The following is a 19,757-nucleotide window of genomic DNA, read 5'->3' on the forward strand; positions in this document are numbered from 1 at the left end:
AAATGTATGGCCAGATTTACGTAAGTGTTGGTATAAAAATGTAGTAAACTTGTTCCGACTACGCATTTTGTATGAATGTTCACGGAAACGAATTTTTAAATAACGCCCTGTTTGGCCAACATATTGAATACCACAATTGGGTGCGTTTCAAGTCAGTACATATATCATGTGGGACATATTTCAATCAACGTCAGAATTAAGTACCACATTAAAAGTTCTGCCGTTAAAGTTTGAGGTAATTGTAGACCTGTGCGATAAATGATTGCAACAACCGCACCTCTTAGAATTGCATTTGTTAATAGAACGGTACTCTCTACATCTCTGTGGAAAATTTGTATGTTTAATTTTATATTTCTTTAGTATAGTAGAAGTTAAAGGTGATAAAGGTGAAGTCAAGAAATAGCATTGAACTTAGGGCAAAATCCCTAGCATAATGTCCGATGTCCTTTAGTTACAATTACTCTACCTGCGTCGGCAGCATTAACTATGTATGTTAATTCGTCATCATTTGTTAATTGTAATGTCATTTGTATTTGGCTTGGGGGTAACATGTTTTGTTCAAAACCCTGAAAAAATGAATAATTATTTAACGGAATTTTAGCATTTACATTATTACCACCCTGGATTAATCCCTTTCTAAATTTGAAACCTTTATTATATATAGCTTCGGTATCCCAACTTTCAGCAACATCAGCATTATCTAAATAAATAAATTCATTTGTTCCAGTTGATTCTGCATACTCCTTAGATAGTTCAACCAAACCCTTTACATTTATTACCTTATATAAATTATTACAATCATAAACAATTTTTCCATTTTATTTAACTATTAGCTGATCAATTATTGAAGCTGCATTACTAATTAAAGCAATTTGATCTCCATCAGCATAATTATTACCATTAGCAAGTTTATTAACTTTAAAACTTACTTCAAAATAACCATTAAACCAATCAAAATATGAACTTCTATCATTAATTGTAAAATGATATCCACTTTTCGTTGTTTAACATTATTTCCCAAGACGGAAATTAAAGCTGTATTTAATTGAATAAGAGTTAGTTCATATCTTTCACAGTACTGTTTTGTTCTAAACATGTATATTATATATATATATATTTTTTTTTATAAATTAATCTGTTAATACGTTTACGCTGAGCTGAAGTCCCAGCACGAGCCTGAAGCTCATGAGGAGCTGAAGCTCCAGATCCTGACAATAATCTATTTAATCTTATATTAATATCCTCCTCATTAGTTTTACTATTATTTGTTTTTTGTAAATCCTTGGCAATTAAATTACCAACAGGTTTACCAACAGCAGGTTTTTTAAAACATTTGAATTTTGTCTGTAATTTTATTAGCAGCTAAATGCCCGACTTCCGTTCCAATCGTTTTTGTTCCTCTTTCAAGCGCTGTTTTTTTCTGCAGTTTCCAGAGCTTTTTTCCAAGCAGATGCAACAGAAGATGAAAACAATTTTGTTTAAAGTATCAAAGATACCTGTACCATGTATAATTTCTTCTCCGGTCTGAGCATCAACATAAATGAATATTCCTTTACTTTTATCATAAACATTTTTATACATTATATATTAATTAATTTCTTTTAAAATTAGTGTAAAACATGTTTCAACCTCATCAAAATTAATTATTCTACCAAATACGTCTGTAATATAAATTCTTATTGAATTTATAACACTTTTATTAATTTCAGAATATCCGACTCTGTTTGGTTCTTTTGTAAATGGATAAGCTCTTGTAAAATCTGCAGTACTTAATGCTAAAATTACAATCAAAAAGTGAATTATCAATAAGATCACAATGAATGTAAATTGTATTCAAAGAGTTAGTTATATTTGGTTTTGTAGTTCCCCATTCAGTATTTCTCAAAGGCTTTTTCTCAAATCCAAGCAATGTATGAACATTTGATATTCTTAAATCCAACATAAAATTATCATGGATTGAAATTAATGTCTTAAAACTACTTAAATCAAATTCCAAACTTATTGGAGCAATGTCTGATTTATCAAATTCAAGATCACAATTACGTATTAGTTTTTCTCTAATATAATTATTAATGTCTGTATAACTGTAAGAACCACTTTTATTATCATATTCATCACTAATATTATGCCAAGAGTAAGTCATAATGTTAATACTATCCAAACCAACAACATAAGTTTTATTTTTATCTAAAATTAAAGAACGACTGAATCTGACTGTAAAATCGCTTGGAGTATTTTAGTGTTGTTTTTAACTGCTTCAGAACTTAATACTATTTTTTGTTCCATTTATATATAAGTTATTAACCAGTTCTTCTGGATTGCATGGACAAAGATTTGAATTAAAACCTTCTCCTCTAATTACTTTTTTAAATTTCATAGATATTTTATTGATAGGTAATCCTGATTTTTCTGTTAATTCTTTAAATATTTTCCTAGAATAAATCGAATGTTTTTTCTTATTGTTATATCTTATATTAATCAAATCAATTAAATCATTATCTACTTTAGTGTTTATTACTTCTTTTCCAGTTTTTTTATCCTTAGCAATCAATTTATTTTGACCATAGAGTTTATTAATTAAATTACCATATTGTCCATTTGGTGAAACTTTATACTTTGTCTCCTGTCCTTTAAGAAAACTTTGTTTTCGTTGTGATATCTTATTTCCTTTCCAAATACATCTGATTCTTTAATCATATTTGATAAGCGTTTACTATACTTTCTAAGATGTATTATGTCTGATTCTAACTCCGAAACATACCCAACTGCAACCATAGGTTCTGCATCTGTAAATTCAATTATTTCATCTGGTTCTTCTTTACTATATTTATTTATACTACGAGTACACTTCTTTAAATACTCGGTAACCTCTTTATTGTTTTTTTTCTCCAATAGTTTATAACCTTTTTTGCTAATTCTGATAATGTGGGTAATTCCTATTCTGATAATACATCTTCATTGATATTTATATCTATATTTGACCTTATTTCTTCTTCTGATCCTTCTTCTTGCTCTGATTCTTCTTCTTGTTCTTCTCTTATTATTTTTTCATAATCTTTCAATATCTTTTCAAGATTTACAACATCTTTAGAGAGCTCTGGTTATGCTGGTTATGATGGTTGTGGTTCTTTGAATAACTGCGGTAAACCTTGATATGTTTTTATGTCTTTTATTTCATTACCGAGCAACTGTAATTGTTCTTTAATCCCAGGTAATGCTTTTAACTGACTTGATAATTCCCACTTTTGACTTTCTATTCCTTCTGTAATTGGTTTATAAATTTCAGTATACATTTCTCGGCCAGTAGCTTTTATGATTTTTTCTTTCATTATTTCATCTCTAAGAGCTCTTACCTTTTCTCCGACTAAGATTTTTCTTATTCTTATTTCATTAAATTTTGCTTGCATTTATATAAACATTGATTCTAAATAAGAATGTAAATTTGCCCTCATTTTGTGTCTCAGACAAGTATAGGATAATCTGACTGGTATACTTGGGTCTATTGGGTTTTGCTATGCAAAACTACAATACATCTAAGCAGACAAACACTTACTTTGTACTTTTGATGTCAATATTAAGAGAGATATTCCATTTATCAAAACAAAATAATGAAAATGTTCATGTCGCCACTTCAAAGTATTCAATTTGTCTGTGTGTAAATAACAGGGAAAACTTATTTCCGGTGCTATTTAGTGTTTTTTTTTTTTGTATTTAGCATTGTCAGAGTAGGAATAAAAATATCACCAGAAAAATACTTCATGTATATCTTGTTTAATAAAATCGTAAACACGTTGTCTCCAAAATGGCTGCCAGATACGTTACATGGAAATCTCAGTACAAAAATATAATTAAGATCGATCTATTGTGCCTCCAATAGTGATTTCCGAACTAATGAATCAATTTGCTACCCCGAATTGATATCATATACATCCACCAATAACACCTGATCTTTTTAAAATGGGTCAAATATTGAAATCGGCAATGCTACTTTAACTCATGCAAGATACGTTACCTGTAAAAGCAGTTAAAGCTTTGGAATGAAGAAGAATGGTCAAGATTTAAAAGTATTGCTGACTCGCTGTTCACATAATATTTAACAGAAACTTAATTTTAAACAATATGAAGTTAATTTTCTTTCATAAAACCTTAATCAACTTTAATCTCACAAGATACGTTACTGCAAGATACGATACAGTTAATAATATAAGATAATGTAAAATAATGTAAGATAATGTAAGATAATGTAATATTATTATATAATGGAAATTCCTAATTATGATACAAAAAAAAAACGATAAATCTAATAACTTTAAGCAATTTTATCCTTTCAGATTTATGTTTTAGAATGTTAATATGTGGATCTTCTGGATCAGGAAAAACAAATACATTAATGCATATGCTTCGAAAACCTCTTATATATTATGATAAATTATACCTACATGCTAAAAACCTAGAACAATCTAAATATCAGGATTTAATTAATTTCTGAAATAAAATTGCTAAAAGAATTAAAGTAGATTCAAATGAAATACTTGAATATTCTAATAATGAAATAATTGACGTTAATGATCTTGAACCAGAAAAAAAAGTAGTAATATTCGATGATTTATATGTGAAGAAAAAAAAGGTTCAGAATGAAATAACAAAATACTTTATTCAAGGACGTCACAAAACTGTTCTGTTATTTATTTAAGTCAGTTTTACTATAAAACACCAGAAGATATCCGAATTAACTGTTCACATTATATTTTATTTGAAAATCCAGGTAAAAGAGAAAATGATATGATTTGTAATGAACAAAATATAGATTACAACTCTTTTGCTAATGCAACAAAAGAAAAAAATGATTTCTTATATGTTGACAAACCAAGGAAGTTTCTAAGAAAAAATTTTACTGGTATTATATACTGGGAGTTTTTAATGATGTAAAAGAAATAAGCGAATCCGACAGTATAATTAAATTTAAATTTTATATTGATTTAAGTGATTATGCCACAAGAAAACAATTCAAAAAGCTTAAAAAGGATACAAAATCGTATCTTCACAGAAATAGGGAACTTGATAACACAATGAACAGAGCATTAGATATGGGAGGTAATAAATTAATCAACCTAGGAAATCCAGATAAACCCAATGATGTAGTTTCAAAACGGTTTATGTTTAAAAAAGTTCAAAGTGTAATAGAAGACTATACTCTTGAAGACATCAAAAGTATAAAACAAACATTAGAAGAAGAAGTAAAGAATATTGAAGTATTAACAAAAGATTTTAAAAACAATTCATTATTAATAGTTGAATTACAAGGTAAAATTGAAAAAGAAATGAAAACTATGGTTGATTCTATTACAGAACTTGAAAAATCTGATTTGACAGATGACAACATAAAAAAAGTATTTAGAACCAATTTTGAAATATACATTCAAGTTCAGGAATTAAAAGATAGTATGATTAAACAAGAAGAACTAAAAGACAAGATTATTGAAGCTGAGAAAAAGTTACAAAATATGTATCAGTTCAGAACAGAGGTAAATAAACTAAATACTGAAATGGCAAAAAAAGAATGAACAAATGTTCGATACATTTTCAAATAAACTTGCAGAATATAAATCTGAACTTGAAAAGGCAGCTTCACAAAGAGGTGATGATCATAACACAGCATTAGACAACCTCAAAAAAGAGTTTAATTATAACTTAGACAATTTTAAAAAACAACTTCGGATCCTGATTAGTAATGTTGACACACGTCACAATTTAAAGTACGCGGAATTAAGTGCACTTACATAAATATTACAAAGAGCACAGCTTAATCCTAAAGTTGAAGAAAATAAAAATGAACGGAACTTTGTTGTTTACAAATCAGTTAAACAAGGAGAATTAATTACTGTCAATGCTAAAGCAATTTCCACTAATGTTAAAGCAATTACCACTAATGCAGAAGAAATTACTAAAGTAAAAAATGTTTTCTTAAAACAAGAAACACGATTAGCTAGAGCAAAGAGTGTTGTTGACAATTTGTCTGCTTCTTAAGTTGCTACAACAAAACGAGTTGATGATTTAGCTGAAGTAATTCTTAAACATGAAAATAGATATAAAGCAATAGAAGAAGAACTAGAAAAAGTAAGACGTGAAGTGTTTCTCTTTGAATATTACAACAGCAGACAACTACATATAGATCAACTTTTTACTGGGAAAAACATATTATTGAAGATAAACAGTTATCACAAAAAGTGACAAATACAAGAGATGTTTATGCATTATTTGGAATACGAGCTAATGAGATTACAGATTATAAAAGTTTTATTAAAACAAATCAAAAATATGTTGATCCCTATGGAGTGGAAGAGAGAGTATTTCAAGTCCAACAAGATGGGGATTACATAACCGAAATTAATCTTATCATTAGTAATATAAGAAGTGGTACTTTTTTTTCTTGGCGGGGTGATCACACAAACGGATATGAGATTATATCATCTGAAGTTAAAAATACAACACTGGTTTTTAAGGAAAAAATTGAAATTAATTTTTGCAAAGGAATGACGTTTTTTATTATTCCGGGAAAGCTCCTAATTCTTCAATATACTATAGAACCAGGAAGTTATGTCAGACTCTATTTGGTCAATTAAAACTTTAATTATTAAACTTAATTTTTTATATAATGGGAATATTCAATAATATCAATGAAAAAGTAAGTAAAATAGAAAAACAAATAATATGAAAACCTCCTTTGTTCTTAACACCTGCAACAGAAGATACCGATAGTGGTTTATTTCAATGGAAAGTTAAAAATATTCAATTAACAATTGATGGTTTTAGCTAACAATTTATGGTTCTGTATAACCATAAGCTAACGTATCAATACCATTATCAAGAATATATTTTTTATCGTCATAACATGATAAAGATGTTTTATTAACTCATTCAGGCCTAATCCCTTGAAAATCCGTGATATGAGATAAGCGCTCCAAGTCGGATCCCTTATTAATGCGTGATGATAACGATATAGCGTAAGTCGGGTCCCGTATAAATGCGTGATCAACCCCTTGTTAAAAAACGTTTGATTGGTCTAAAATTATAAACACAAAGGGCTTTCCCAAATATTTAGCCAATCAGATAAAAGCTTTAACTTCGCAATGATGTTAAAAATATTTTGTTTGGACAAGTATAATCTGTTTTATTCTTATGTAAATGCGGGAGTTTCAAATCGAAAGAAAAACAAAAATTGTAAACATGGCGAGCTTTCATGACAATGATTTTTCGGCTATAGACGACACAGAAATGGAATATATGATGGGATTTAATGAAACCGTGAATGATTCAGATATTTCTATGTCTAGTGACGATGATTCTGACGACGATGTGCCTTTAGTTGACCTTATTCAGCGACAGAATGTGAACCGACGTGACGAGGAAGTGGGTGGGGTACAAGAATGGAGTGCAAATTTTAGACCGATAAATGTTAACGTTTTTCAGTGGAAATCCGGGACCTTCCGTGATTATGGATGTGAATAAAACTGAAATGGTTTTTTTTTAATTTTATTATTACCCCCCAGATGATTCAACAAAACGTGGATGAGCCAACAAATATGAAACAAAAAAGCAGCTGGAAAAACCCGATATAAATGGAGGAACGTTACATTTAGTAAATAAGACCTATTGGATTTAGATTGTGATGGGGATTATTCAGACCAAATTTTTGGGGGAATTACTGGAGTAGTGATCCTATGTTTTGTCCATGTGGAAAAAAAGAGAATGACACGCGATCGTATGAAAAAATCAGTAAGTACTTCCACTAGCTGACACATCATGAAACCCGGCACGCGGAAACCCCAGCACTGCAAAAAAAGAGTTAATATAGGGGAGGTGGGACCCCGATATTACCCGATAGGGGGAAGAAATACAAAAAAAAACTAAAATACGGGCGTGTACGGGGCTTGTATATCTAAAAGTGTTTTTATAATAAAATTACGGTTTTTTCCGTTACTATGAAATAGGAATTTTTAGTATACGATCCCCGTATATTATTGAAATACGGGAAATTCAAAAAAAGGGTTATTCTGATCGTATCAACACCGTATTTTCCCGTATATGTTGGTTTTTACGGGAAAAAAAAACAAAAATCCTATATTACGAAATAGGGAGCATTTTTCCCCGTATATGTTTATATACAACCCCGTATATTTCCCGATTTTTCTGGTATAGGGAAATATGTATTGTTGTATATTTCGAAAATACAGGATTAAAATTTCCCGTATATTTTCGTATACAACCCCGAAATTTTTCCCCGTAATCCCAGAAATCGGGGTTTTAAAATAATTTGTATATTTTGAAAATACGGGATTATTTTCCCGTATTTTCTTTGTTTAAAACTCCTTTTTTTCCCGTATTTTCGGATATGGGGAATGTTAGTTTTTATTTCAAAAATACAGAGTTTAAAAATTTCCCGTATATTTCGTAAAAAACTCCGTATTTTTCCCGTATATGGGGGGAAAATAGGGGTTTTAAAAAATTTGTATATTTCGAAAATACGGGACGTAATGTCCGTATATGCTTGGAAAAACAACCCGTATTTTTCCCGTATTACCGGAAAAGGGGTTTTAAAATAATTTTTTTATTTAAAAAATAGGGGGATGCAAAAATATGTTAGTAAAAATTATATTCTCCGGCCATTTAAAAGGGTCAAATGTTCGCATGTTTTTCGATTTTTTTTTAAAACTTTTAAATTTAAAATAGCCGATGAGAAAAAAAAAAAAAAATAAATTTCACCCCATTTATTTATGATAAATACATCCGTGGATCATCGCCATTGTAAAAATCAAATGCAAGTATAAATTAACTCTTTTTTCTGCCTTTTCCCAAAAAGCTTGTGCATACAATGCAAATATTTATAAAAAAAAAGAGGAACACCTTTTATATTTTGTACTAAAAATGTATAAAGAAAGTATTGATACTTTACTTATGAAATCAATTTTTTACAGACGCAAATAATCGAATAATGTGTCGGGTCCAAAGATTCGAACAACCCTTTCGTTCGATTTAAACGTAGTCGCTCGATAGGTCGATTTTTTTTTTTTTTTTTTTTTTTTTTTTTTTTTTGGGGATTAACGTTGCGCTGACAATTATAGTCCTTTAGCGACTTTCCAGTTTTTTTGGGGGAGGAATCCCGGCCGCCCAACGTGCTTTTTCATCACGAGCGGACCTTTTTTAATGTCTTCATATGGAAATTAAACACTGAGTGGGGCTTGAACCCCGCATCGGGAGGGGCAACTGGTTTGAAGTCCTCGATCTAAACCACTCGGCCACGGGGCCCCACCCGATGGGGCAAACCCAACATGCGATAAAAAGCATTTGGTAAAAAAAAAGCCAAAATTTAACCCGAAGCCATTCATTTAATTAATTAAAAGAGCTAAAAAATATGTCTTTTATTTTTTGTTCAATTTTTCACTTTAGCTGTTATTTTAATTATAAATTATAAAGCAAAAAAATATTTTCTTCCGTTGCTTTTTGTTTCAAAGTAATTCGCAATTTTTGTGTATAGTACTTTTGGCATAGCGAAACAGGGGAAATATTTTTTTTTCTGTGCGCACGTGTTAGATCCCCACGGCGTATTGGGAAATTACCGTGCCCGGGACAGCTATCACTTTCGCACGTTATATACCATGTGCGCATTTGAAAACAAACACGTGGCACGGGGTTAGCTGACATGAAAAAGCGTGAAAGATCTAAAATTTTTCTAAGGATGTCTTTAAAAGGGAAAGTGTTATTTTAGTTACTGTAATTAACGAAAAATTTTTTGTTTTTGAAAAAAGGTGAATCTCGATTATTTTTTCGTTGGTAATTTTTTCCGTTCGCACGTGTAGCTAACAACTGCAAACGTGTAGCTATCATTCGAACGGTTAGCTAAGAAGTTATTACGCGCACGGTTAAAAACTTTCGCAGTAGTATCAAAACATGTGCAATGTGGTGCTAAAAATGCGCACGGATAAAAAAAATGTTTCCTTGCCCCCTCTATTCCACCGTAGTATACACTGTTCCAGACTATTTTTTTTCTGTGGTGGTGTCCTTTAGTATTGCCTAGCACATGTGAATTTTGATTATTCCGTTAATTCTTTTCAATGTTCAAAAAAAAATAGCGATAAAAATATTCAATATAATTTTAGTGGATATTATCGTCGCATGTGCAGGTAGCTGAGCGGAAAAGCGTTGGCCCCAAATTCAGGGTAGTGGGTTCGAGTTTTTGCCATACCTTTTCCCCTAAATTTTATTTGAAACCCCTTTCCGCTTATTTGAAAACGCACCGTGATTTTTATGGCCTTTTATTAAAAGTTATTATTCCCCCTTTGTAAAAAAAATCGATTATTTAAAATTTTTAGAAAAAAAGACACATTACCTGTCAAAGCGTACTAAAAATAGATCTTTAAAAAAAAATAATTAAATTCATAAAGATAAAAAGGTGCGATAACACACATTACTTTATTTTAAAAAAATGATAACCGTGGAAAACGTGGATGGGTTACAGATTAACTGTAAAAAATAAAAATATTGCTTAAAAATTTAAAACGAAAACGCTCGAAAAAATATTGGCAAAAAATTAATGGTGCCTTTCATTAAATAAAATGATTAAGCTTTACACTGTTTTACCCACTACCGAAAAAAAAGCTGTACGTATAATTTCTGCCGTAAGTTTTACTGAAATTTAATTTTATAAAAATTGTATGCTATTAATAAAAGATAGAAGCCTGACCCTAACCTGGTATCCGTTGACAATTTCAAACATTTTTTTTTCTGAAAATTGACAATTCAGAAACTCGTGAATCCAGTTAACCAAAATTTGCGAAATTAAGGGGGGATCTTTAATGCATAGATATTATATGATTTTTTCCCGTCAATCAGTGGAAAACACGCTTCGCGGTTCACCCCCGGGGGAAAACTCGGCCCAAAGTGCCCCGCACGCGATAATCTGTATATTCTATTTCAGGGGGAAAGGGAAGTCACGGTAATACTTATTGATTTAATATTTTTTAAAATTTTTAATAAACTTTAAAAAACTGATTTTTTGGGGGCAAACCAGACCATGATTATTTAAATTGATGGGAAACACGGGGTTGCTTTTTAGCTTTAACAAATCAGAACGTAAAAGGGGTCAGTTTAATTTTGTAATTTTAAATAAAAAAAAAGAAACCCCAGAATACCCGTTAAATAGTTCTTCATTCACATTATTCATTCATTCACGATTGATTTTTTTTTCCAAAACCTCACATTTTAATTTATTTCATTCTTCTTTATAGAGTTAAAGGATGCGTCCCCATAAGTTCATGTTGCAAGTTTTTGAAAAAAAAAAAAAAAAAAAATATCGTGCGAAAATCATTGAAAAAACCCTTGGGGTTAAAACAGATTAAATTTTGCGGACAAAAAAACTCCTGTAGAAGTTTTTTTTGTACGAGGTAGCTCCTTAAGATGAAAAAGGCGGCACGCACATTCTTTCATTCGATAAAACGGGAACTGGGAAAAAGCATTAATGAAGTTAAAAATTTAAAATCTTTTTTTTTTTAGAAAAGGGGTCCCGGGAAATTGCAAAATAACGTTTTTTTTCTATATGGCACTTTTAAAAAAAAATTAAAAACTTTTTTCCCTCTGTCTAGAGAGAAAATTTTTTTTCTGCGAAAATATCAGTGTCAGTAGAAAAAATTTAAATACTATTACAGATTATTTTCTTTCAATTTTGAATCTATGAAGGGGGTTTGATGCATTTTTTTTTCAAAGTATTATAAAAAACAAGGTTGGTAATAATAAAAATTATATTATGTAGAATGTGATTATTAATCTAAATTTTAAGAATTTTTTAGTGACCTAAAAATGAATCATACTATAGATCTTTTGCTTACCAAACTTTTTTAACATTTTAAAAAACCGATAAAGCGGGGGAGCTTTCCCTAAGAAAAAAATAATAAAATTGTCTTTTTTCCGTAAAAAGTGTTGTTGTTGAGTAAAGGGGTTTTGGGGGGGGGAACCCGTAACCCCCGCTTTGGTCATTATAATTTTTTTTTAGGGTTTACAGGCAACGGTTTTACTAAAGTGTACTTAAATGAATTTTAAATTAATATTAAAGGAAAGCTGAACAATCGAATTTGATATAATATTATTTATTGTCAAAAAAGTAATATTGTAAATGAAATGGTATCTAACAATTTAAAAAGCGTTTCATATTATACATCTAAAAAACAATAAGTATTGCTCAGCTTAGTTGTTTTTTAAAATCGATTTCAAGGACCATTATACATTTTTACAAACTAAAATTGAAAATATTTTCGCTGACTGGTATTTTTCATTCTCTGTTTTACTCCATTTTTCAGCTTAAAATCTTCAAATTGACCACAAAAGTCTTTTTTTTTCAAAAAGAGTACTTAACGGTTTTCTAAATAGCGTTCTATTAAACAAAAATCGGGAAAAATTGGTTGTTAAAATTTTCTCCGATGATATAAAATTTTTCAAGTTTAAATTTTGACGTCTATTGGAGGCAACGATTTGAACTCAAAAAACTGCGTGAGATTCACCCCCAATTTTGCGTAAAAGACCCTGTAGTTATTGAAACTGCCCCATTGTTTTTAACAATTTGAAAAAAGGTACAGATTTATTTACTATCGATTCCCCCAAAAAAAAAAAGGCAAAAATGGAGAAATTTTAAAAAATTTTTTTATTTCCCCTTGCGCTTCCCTACCCCAGTAAAAAAAAGATCCTTAAGTATTTTTTGGAAATTTGGGCCAGGGTCTTTTCTGCGATATTCACTCAGTATATCAACTCTATTAAAAATTTTCCCTTACGATAACTTATTTTTTTTGTTAATTCTAAGGGTGGGGAATGTTTTATGATTCCCCCGTCTGTCATAAGATTTATGACATGAGTGCAAAAATCTAAACAAAAACCCCGGAGAAAAAAAAAGGATATAAAGCAGAAAAAGAGATAAAATATATTTTTTTTGTCTTTGGACAGAAGAAAAAGGGAATGATATGTTATTACAAACAAAAAGCATAAAACCATAAAAAAATACCCGTACTTGTAGAAAATGGGGTTTAAAAAAATTTTTGCCCAGCTTGAAAAAAAAGACCCGGGTTTTTCTTATCCCCAGGCAAAATTTTTAATACACAATGAAATTTAATGAGTACTAAACATTTTTATACGATTAAATTTTTTTTTTTTTTCTAATGTAACTAAAAGCAATCTTTGGGCTAAAATAAAAATTTAAGAAATAAAGCAATTTTTTAAAAAGAAAACTAAAAAAGGATAGCCTCCGATCGTCCGACAAGAAAAAAATTAAAAATATAATTGAGCCGTGCATGAGAAAACCAAAATAGTGTGGGTTTTTGACCCGCATGGATCGAGACCCCCCGGATCCGCGCTTCTCTGGGTCCATGGCTCGCTAACAGTTTTTTCTAATTTCAAAAGGGTTTGAAACGAACCTGGATCCGACCAAAGCACGGAGCGCAGGCTGGTCTCGTCCCTGCTGGGGGCAAACCCACTATGTTTGGGTTTTTTCATGGACGGTTTTATTTTTTTTTTAGAATATGAAATTAATGGTGTATATCTACGTTACTGACGGGGGGTATAAAGGCGGAAACCTGAAATTAATGTTTTAACAATTATTACGTAAAAATTTTTTATTTTAAAGCGCATTAAAGCAAACCCCCAATTTTCGTTATTGGTAACGGGCCAAAAAAATTTTTGGGCCACTGCGGTCAGGGTTTTGATTCCGGGCGACCATCTTTTTTTTATATATGACATTTTTTAAAAATTTTTTTTTGAAAAAGAAATTCCTATTTTAAGTTTATAATGTACAGCTACAGCTTAAAAGGTATCCTTGATGAAATGTAATTTGCTTCTTTAAGAACCCCCTTTCAATATTTTTTTCCGTAAAGTATTTGTAGAATTTATCGTCAAGTTATCCGTGCATTTTAAGGGAATATTTGTTTAAAAATAATTTAAAGCCGGTTTGCCTCGGGTCTTATATTTCGAGAAAAAAAAAAAAAGTGAGAACAATAAACATCTGCGGGGGGTCTATCTTTGTGTCTACGTTTTTTTGTTATCTAGCCAGGCCGTTCCCGTGCCGAAACACAGCGCTCGTGCAAAACCCAAACTTCTGAAACAAAGTGGTCATTTGTTAGGGAAAGAATCGATAGTCTGTAAAATTTGTTTCAAAATTCAATCAAACTATACCTTTCTTTCTTTTTTCCACAGATTAGACACGTATCACTGTTACATTTTTTTCGAATTTCGGCAACTCTAATATGAAATATGATAAAATATTTTTACTCTGAATTATTTATATATTTTATTAGTTAATTATGGATTTGGTAATTTTTAAATCCAGATTTACAGTAAGTTTTCTATTTTCATATTTAATACAGGATTTCTGAATTAAAAACCGGATGCTTATATTTATTTGAACATAAAAAGGGTGAAACTTTATGATGAAAATTTTTTCTTTTCTAAGAATATTATCTGACCGCGAGATTGGAAAATTTTGGAAACTCTTTTAGATTGGTTTAAACCCAAAAATTAAAACGTTTGAGGCAAATAAATCGTTCAGAAATTGTTCATCACAAAGTTTAAAGAGAGTTTTAAAAATTAATTTAAAAAAACTTAACAACGGATGTTAGTCACTCTATTATTTTATCAAAAATGTACAAAAATTTATTTTGCATTTTGATAAGTTCTAACACGGAGGATTGCGTAATGGGGACGGTTAGGAACCTAATTTAGCATAGTTTACGTTAACGCTAGCGTTGGTTTTTAAAAAACCCTGGCGTGTTTTGACATTTTGGTAGGAAAAAAATGGGGAAGTGTTTTTTTGACCCTTCCCCACTTTATGTCATTTGAAAATTTTGGACAGGTAAAATCTCTCTTAAAAAAGGGCTCTCCCTATTTATTTTTTCTGTATTCGTTTGAAGACAAACCTCAAAAAAGGGTGAGGGTTGTGCGGACAACGTGTGACGGCACTATGAACACCATGCATTTTTATTACATATAATTTGGGAGTATTTTAACTTTAAAATAACCCCTAAAAGCAATAAAAAGTGGAAAAAATTTTATTAAATATCAACAGGACATTTAAAGATATCTAATTTTTTTACGACGAAATGAGTATGGGCGTTTGACACTTAAAGATGTCGTCATCCCTGCCACATGTCATTTTTTTCGTCATAAATTTTTACATATTTTAATTAATTATTTTCAGAATTTCAAGGTTATTTGTATAACTTTAATGCTGCATTGTTTTTTTCCAGGTTGACAAAGAGTTGTTTACTGGAATCAGAAAACGGGACGACTATTTATTTTCACGATAGAGAACAGCTTATGTTTGAAGTTTCTACTAGTTTGTCAACGATGCAGACGACAGCCGGATGGCCCTTCGTTTCATGCATTTGAAAACAGATTAAAAGTTATATTTTTGAGTAGGAAAAAAGAATTTCCATGGGGTTCATCATTTAACCCGCTTAAAAATCGTGTTCCCGCACAGAACAAATGCTCTTTTTTAAAGCGCTCGTTTTGAATACATCTTCGGACATTGAAGAGGTGTACTGTCTTCTTAGCAGACGGGAAATCGAAAAAAACCTATAGGGTAACAACATTCATGGGAATAACGAAAACATTTTCAGACAGTAGTAAAGAAGTGATACTCAACGATTTTTTGAGTCAACGGGCAGAAATTTAATGTGCGAATTGCCTTTTTTTAATTAAAATAAAAATATAGCCGTGCTAGAGATAAACCCAACTAGTGGGTTTGCGACCGCATGGGTCCAGACCACCTGCGCATTCGCGCAGTCTGGTCAGGATCCATGCGTCCCCTTCCCAAAATCTATTGCAGTTACAGAAAATGTTACGAACAGCATGGGTCCCGTCAGAGGCGAATGCCAGGCTGGTCTGGATCCATGCTGGGCGCAAACCCACTATTTGGTTTTTCCATGGCGCGGCTGATATTAAAGAAAACTTTAAAGTTATTGATTACTCACATTTTTTTTTCTGCTTATTTTATTTGTACAAAAATGAAAAAAGATTCAAAATCGTTTGAAAAACTGATTTAAAAATATTTAGTTGAATAAAATTTAATTTAAACTGACATGTCTCCAATTAAAACAATATGATTTTTTTCTCAAACCTGCGTTGTCTTGCTTTTTCTAAATGCTGAATTGCTGAGGATACGTCGAAGAATTTTTTTGTATCTTTCTTGTGTGCCCATAAGAAATTGATTATCAGTTTTACATAAAGAAAAAATACGGGATTTTTATACTACAATGTGCATATACGGGGGAAAATCGGTAAAAGTATCTTTTAAAATACTGGTCCCGGAAATTTCCCCGAATACGAAACCCAAAATTTAGTCTAAATGTGCCACAATATGGAATCTGTATATTTGCATATCTTTTCTAAACGGGGAAAAAAATGGCCCGTATAAAAAAACACAGGTTCGTATATCCCGATATCAATGAACTTCCCTATATGACACAAGTAGGATCCGTAATTGCGTATACCTCATATAGGGATAGTCCGTAGCCCGAAAAGTAAAAAATAAAAAGTTTTGTATATTCCCCGTAAAGACACAAGTAAAGGGGTCCTATTTGCGTATCCTGGGATATACGGGGGTAGTCCCTAGCCCCTATATCAAAAGTACAGTTTGTATATGCCCCGATATGACAAAAATACGGGTCCGTAACTTAGTTTTGCGTATGGAAAAAAATTTAAGCCCGTATATTAGAAATACAATCCGTATATGCCCGTATATTAGATGCCATCACAGTCCGAATTTCAAAAGTACGGGGTCCGTATACTTGTATATATGGTTACGGAAAAAAACTGAAAACCCGTAATTGAAATCGTCCGAATGCCCCCGTATATTAGATGCAAACACAGTCCCCTTTATGACAAAAAAAAGGGTCCGTATCACATATATTCGGAAAATTTCGGCTCGTATACGTTCCCTATATTCTAAAAAACGGAAAAATACGGGAAAAAAGTTTAAGACCTTCGAATACTAAAATGAAACTTATATTAAAGCAGGATACGAATAAACACCATTTCTAGGGATTTTTTTTTAAAAGTTCGTATATTGCATATATACGGGAAATATACATTTATGTATATTCGGCGTATACGGGATTCCGTATATGCATGACAAATATACGGACTTCCCGTATACTAGATGTTCCGAATACGGGATCGTATATTAGGTCCGTATATTTGTAATATACATCCCGTATACTCCCGTATTTTCGAAATATACGGGACCGTACACTCCCGTATATTGACCTTTTTTTCGCAGTGCAGGCCATGACAAACTTTCACATGTTCGACCGATTCTTGAAGCCGTGCGTGTAAATTTGATGGCCAATTATAAACCGCACCGTGAAACGACAGTTGATGAGGCTATGATTGGATATACCGGTCGCTTAGGATTCAAACAATATGTGCCAATGAAGCCGACTAAACGTGGGATCAAAGTGTGGGTAAGGGCGGACCCTCACAATGGATATGTGAATGACATTCAAGTGTATTTAGGTAAGGAGAACCGTGACGGAGACAAGGGTTTAGGGGAACGAGTTGTGATGGATTTAGTAACACCAATTTTGAATCGCGGACATCATGTGTATTGTGACAATTATTTCACTACGGTAGGACTATTCGAGGAATTACAACAGCAAGGAACTTACGCGTGTGGAACATTTAGATCCAGCAGACGAGGAATTCCGGACGAAATAAAACAGCAGAAGCTGAAGGAACAAGGGACATCTATCACGATGCAGAAAGGAAACATGGTTGCGACAGCTTGGAGGGACAAGAAGACCGTATTCATTTTATCTACAAACTTCGATCCAACAACGCCGAGGACAACAGTTCAACGAAGGCAGAAAGACGGAAGTCAGAAAGATGTTTCTTGCCCGGAGTCCGTACGAAATTACACAAAGTACATGAACGGTGTTGACCATGCGGATCAGCTACGGGCCATGTACAGTCTAGCGCGCAAGTCAGCCAAGTGGTGGAAATATCTTTTCTGGTTTTTAGTTGATCTTGCCATAGTTGGAGCCTATATTCTGATGAAGGAATCACCAAATCACCAACAGAAGACAAGAACAGGAAAACCTAAGCCACTGACACAACTGGATTTTCGAAAGAAACTCGCGAAGCAGCTAATTGGGGACTTTATGCAGAAAAGGAAACGCGACGTGCTCAAGGAAAATATTCAGCTACAAGGCAGGATATGCTGGCCGGCTAATTTGGGAAAAAGGCGAACCTGTAAGATGTGTTCAAAAAATGGAAAGCGACGCGAAACACAGTATGGTTGTTAAGGATGCGGAGTGAATCTTTGTGTTGAGTGCTATAAGCCGTACCACGTTGAAAAATTTCCGGAGCGATTTGGGAAATAGTGCTCAAAATCAGTGTGTAAATAAATTAAATCTCTGAACATCAAGAGGGCTTGTAATTCATTAACAAAATATTAAATAAAATAAATATAAATATAAAAATCTATAAATTTACTGCTTAACTTCTCTATTTACAACAGCATCTGTGTATGTATAAGCCGCATCATGAGAAACCTAACATAGTGTATTTCGGACCAGCATGGATCTAGATCAGACTGCGCGTAAGCGCAGTCTGGTCTAGATCCATGCTGGTCGCAGACGCGTTATGTTGGTTATCTCATGGCGCGGCCCCTATATGGTATCATCATTACCTGTCAGTCAACAAAAATGACACTTGATGTAAATATGTTTCACTATAATGTCTATAAATTATTTAACATTTCTACATTTTAAAAAATTCAAAATAATTACTTGCCATCTTGAAAGTGTGCTAAATTAGAAATGTGTGTTTATTGAGCCAATGCAGTGTCGCGACTAGTTATGCGAAAGTGAAGTTGTGCGCTTTATTCATTATTCGATATGTGGAAAATACAGGAATATATAAAGCGCAAAGGAAAAAATATATAGTGAACATCAAGGAGTTGGTAGCAAATTAGAAAATTAAGTACCCTCTTCCCTAAATAAAAAACAAAAAAAACAAAAACAAAAAAATAAACAAAAAAAAATACACTTATATATTGTACATTACTGTATATAAGTGAAATGATTTTATTTGACAGCATGCCCAGATCTTTATTGTAAATAATGTACATACATTTATATATATACATATATATATATATATATATATATATATATAGCTTTTTTACATTTTTTTCTATATAAAATTAGAAAAAACCACTACCAGCTTCCTTGAATGTGTGTTATTCAATGAAAATAAAAAGAAAATAAGTGCAAAGTCTGTGAAATCAGGAAAATTCAGTGTAATTGTGCAGAGTTTTGTGTTTATTCAAGCCTTGGAATTTAATTAAATACAAAATATATTGGATTAACTTACATCACAAGAAAGGTACAAGTATGCCCAATATGCATATGAAGTTTGGTGAGTCTGTATTTCATAATGACCCAGTTACAACCTTTTTTGCATGGCATGTGCATGTTGTTCAAAATCCTTGTACAGGATTTATCAGTTTATCACTTTTGCTGTAGACTCCAGCTACAGATAAACCCTTAGACTCTTATCAGAGATAAGTTATCAGGCCTGAATGAGTTAATAGAATAACTAGAAATGTTGTGTTTATCAGCTTTAAAGGTATGGTTAGTTTGGGTTGAATTAAACAAAGTATCTTTGTAATTTTTATGAACTATTTTTTTTTTTTTACATGTTTATTAATTCCTTTACATTTT

The 19,757-nt window shown here is 31.7% G+C and overlaps 1 protein-coding gene across 1 annotated transcript; it reads left to right on the plus strand.

Moving 5' to 3' along the window:
* Nucleotides 1-17,329: 17,329 nt before the first annotated feature.
* On the plus strand, nt 17,330-18,614 carry LOC123565565 (piggyBac transposable element-derived protein 5-like). The gene has a single exon (XM_045359432.2). It carries the CDS (start codon nt 17,373-17,375, stop codon nt 18,333-18,335), a length of 963 nt encoding a protein of 320 aa, XP_045215367.1. The 5' UTR covers nt 17,330-17,372; the 3' UTR covers nt 18,336-18,614.
* The last annotated feature ends 1,143 nt before the right edge of the window (nt 18,615-19,757 follow it).

This window comes from Mercenaria mercenaria, unplaced genomic scaffold (assembly GCF_021730395.1).
Source record: "Mercenaria mercenaria strain notata unplaced genomic scaffold, MADL_Memer_1 contig_4785, whole genome shotgun sequence".
Taxonomy (NCBI): Eukaryota; Metazoa; Mollusca; class Bivalvia; order Venerida; family Veneridae; genus Mercenaria; species Mercenaria mercenaria.

Bases quoted from the DNA above. Each gene is read 5' to 3' on its own strand.
- LOC123565565 (XM_045359432.2), top strand. From the start codon at position 17,373: ATGGCCAATTATAAACCGCACCGTGAAACGACAGTTGATGAGGCTATG.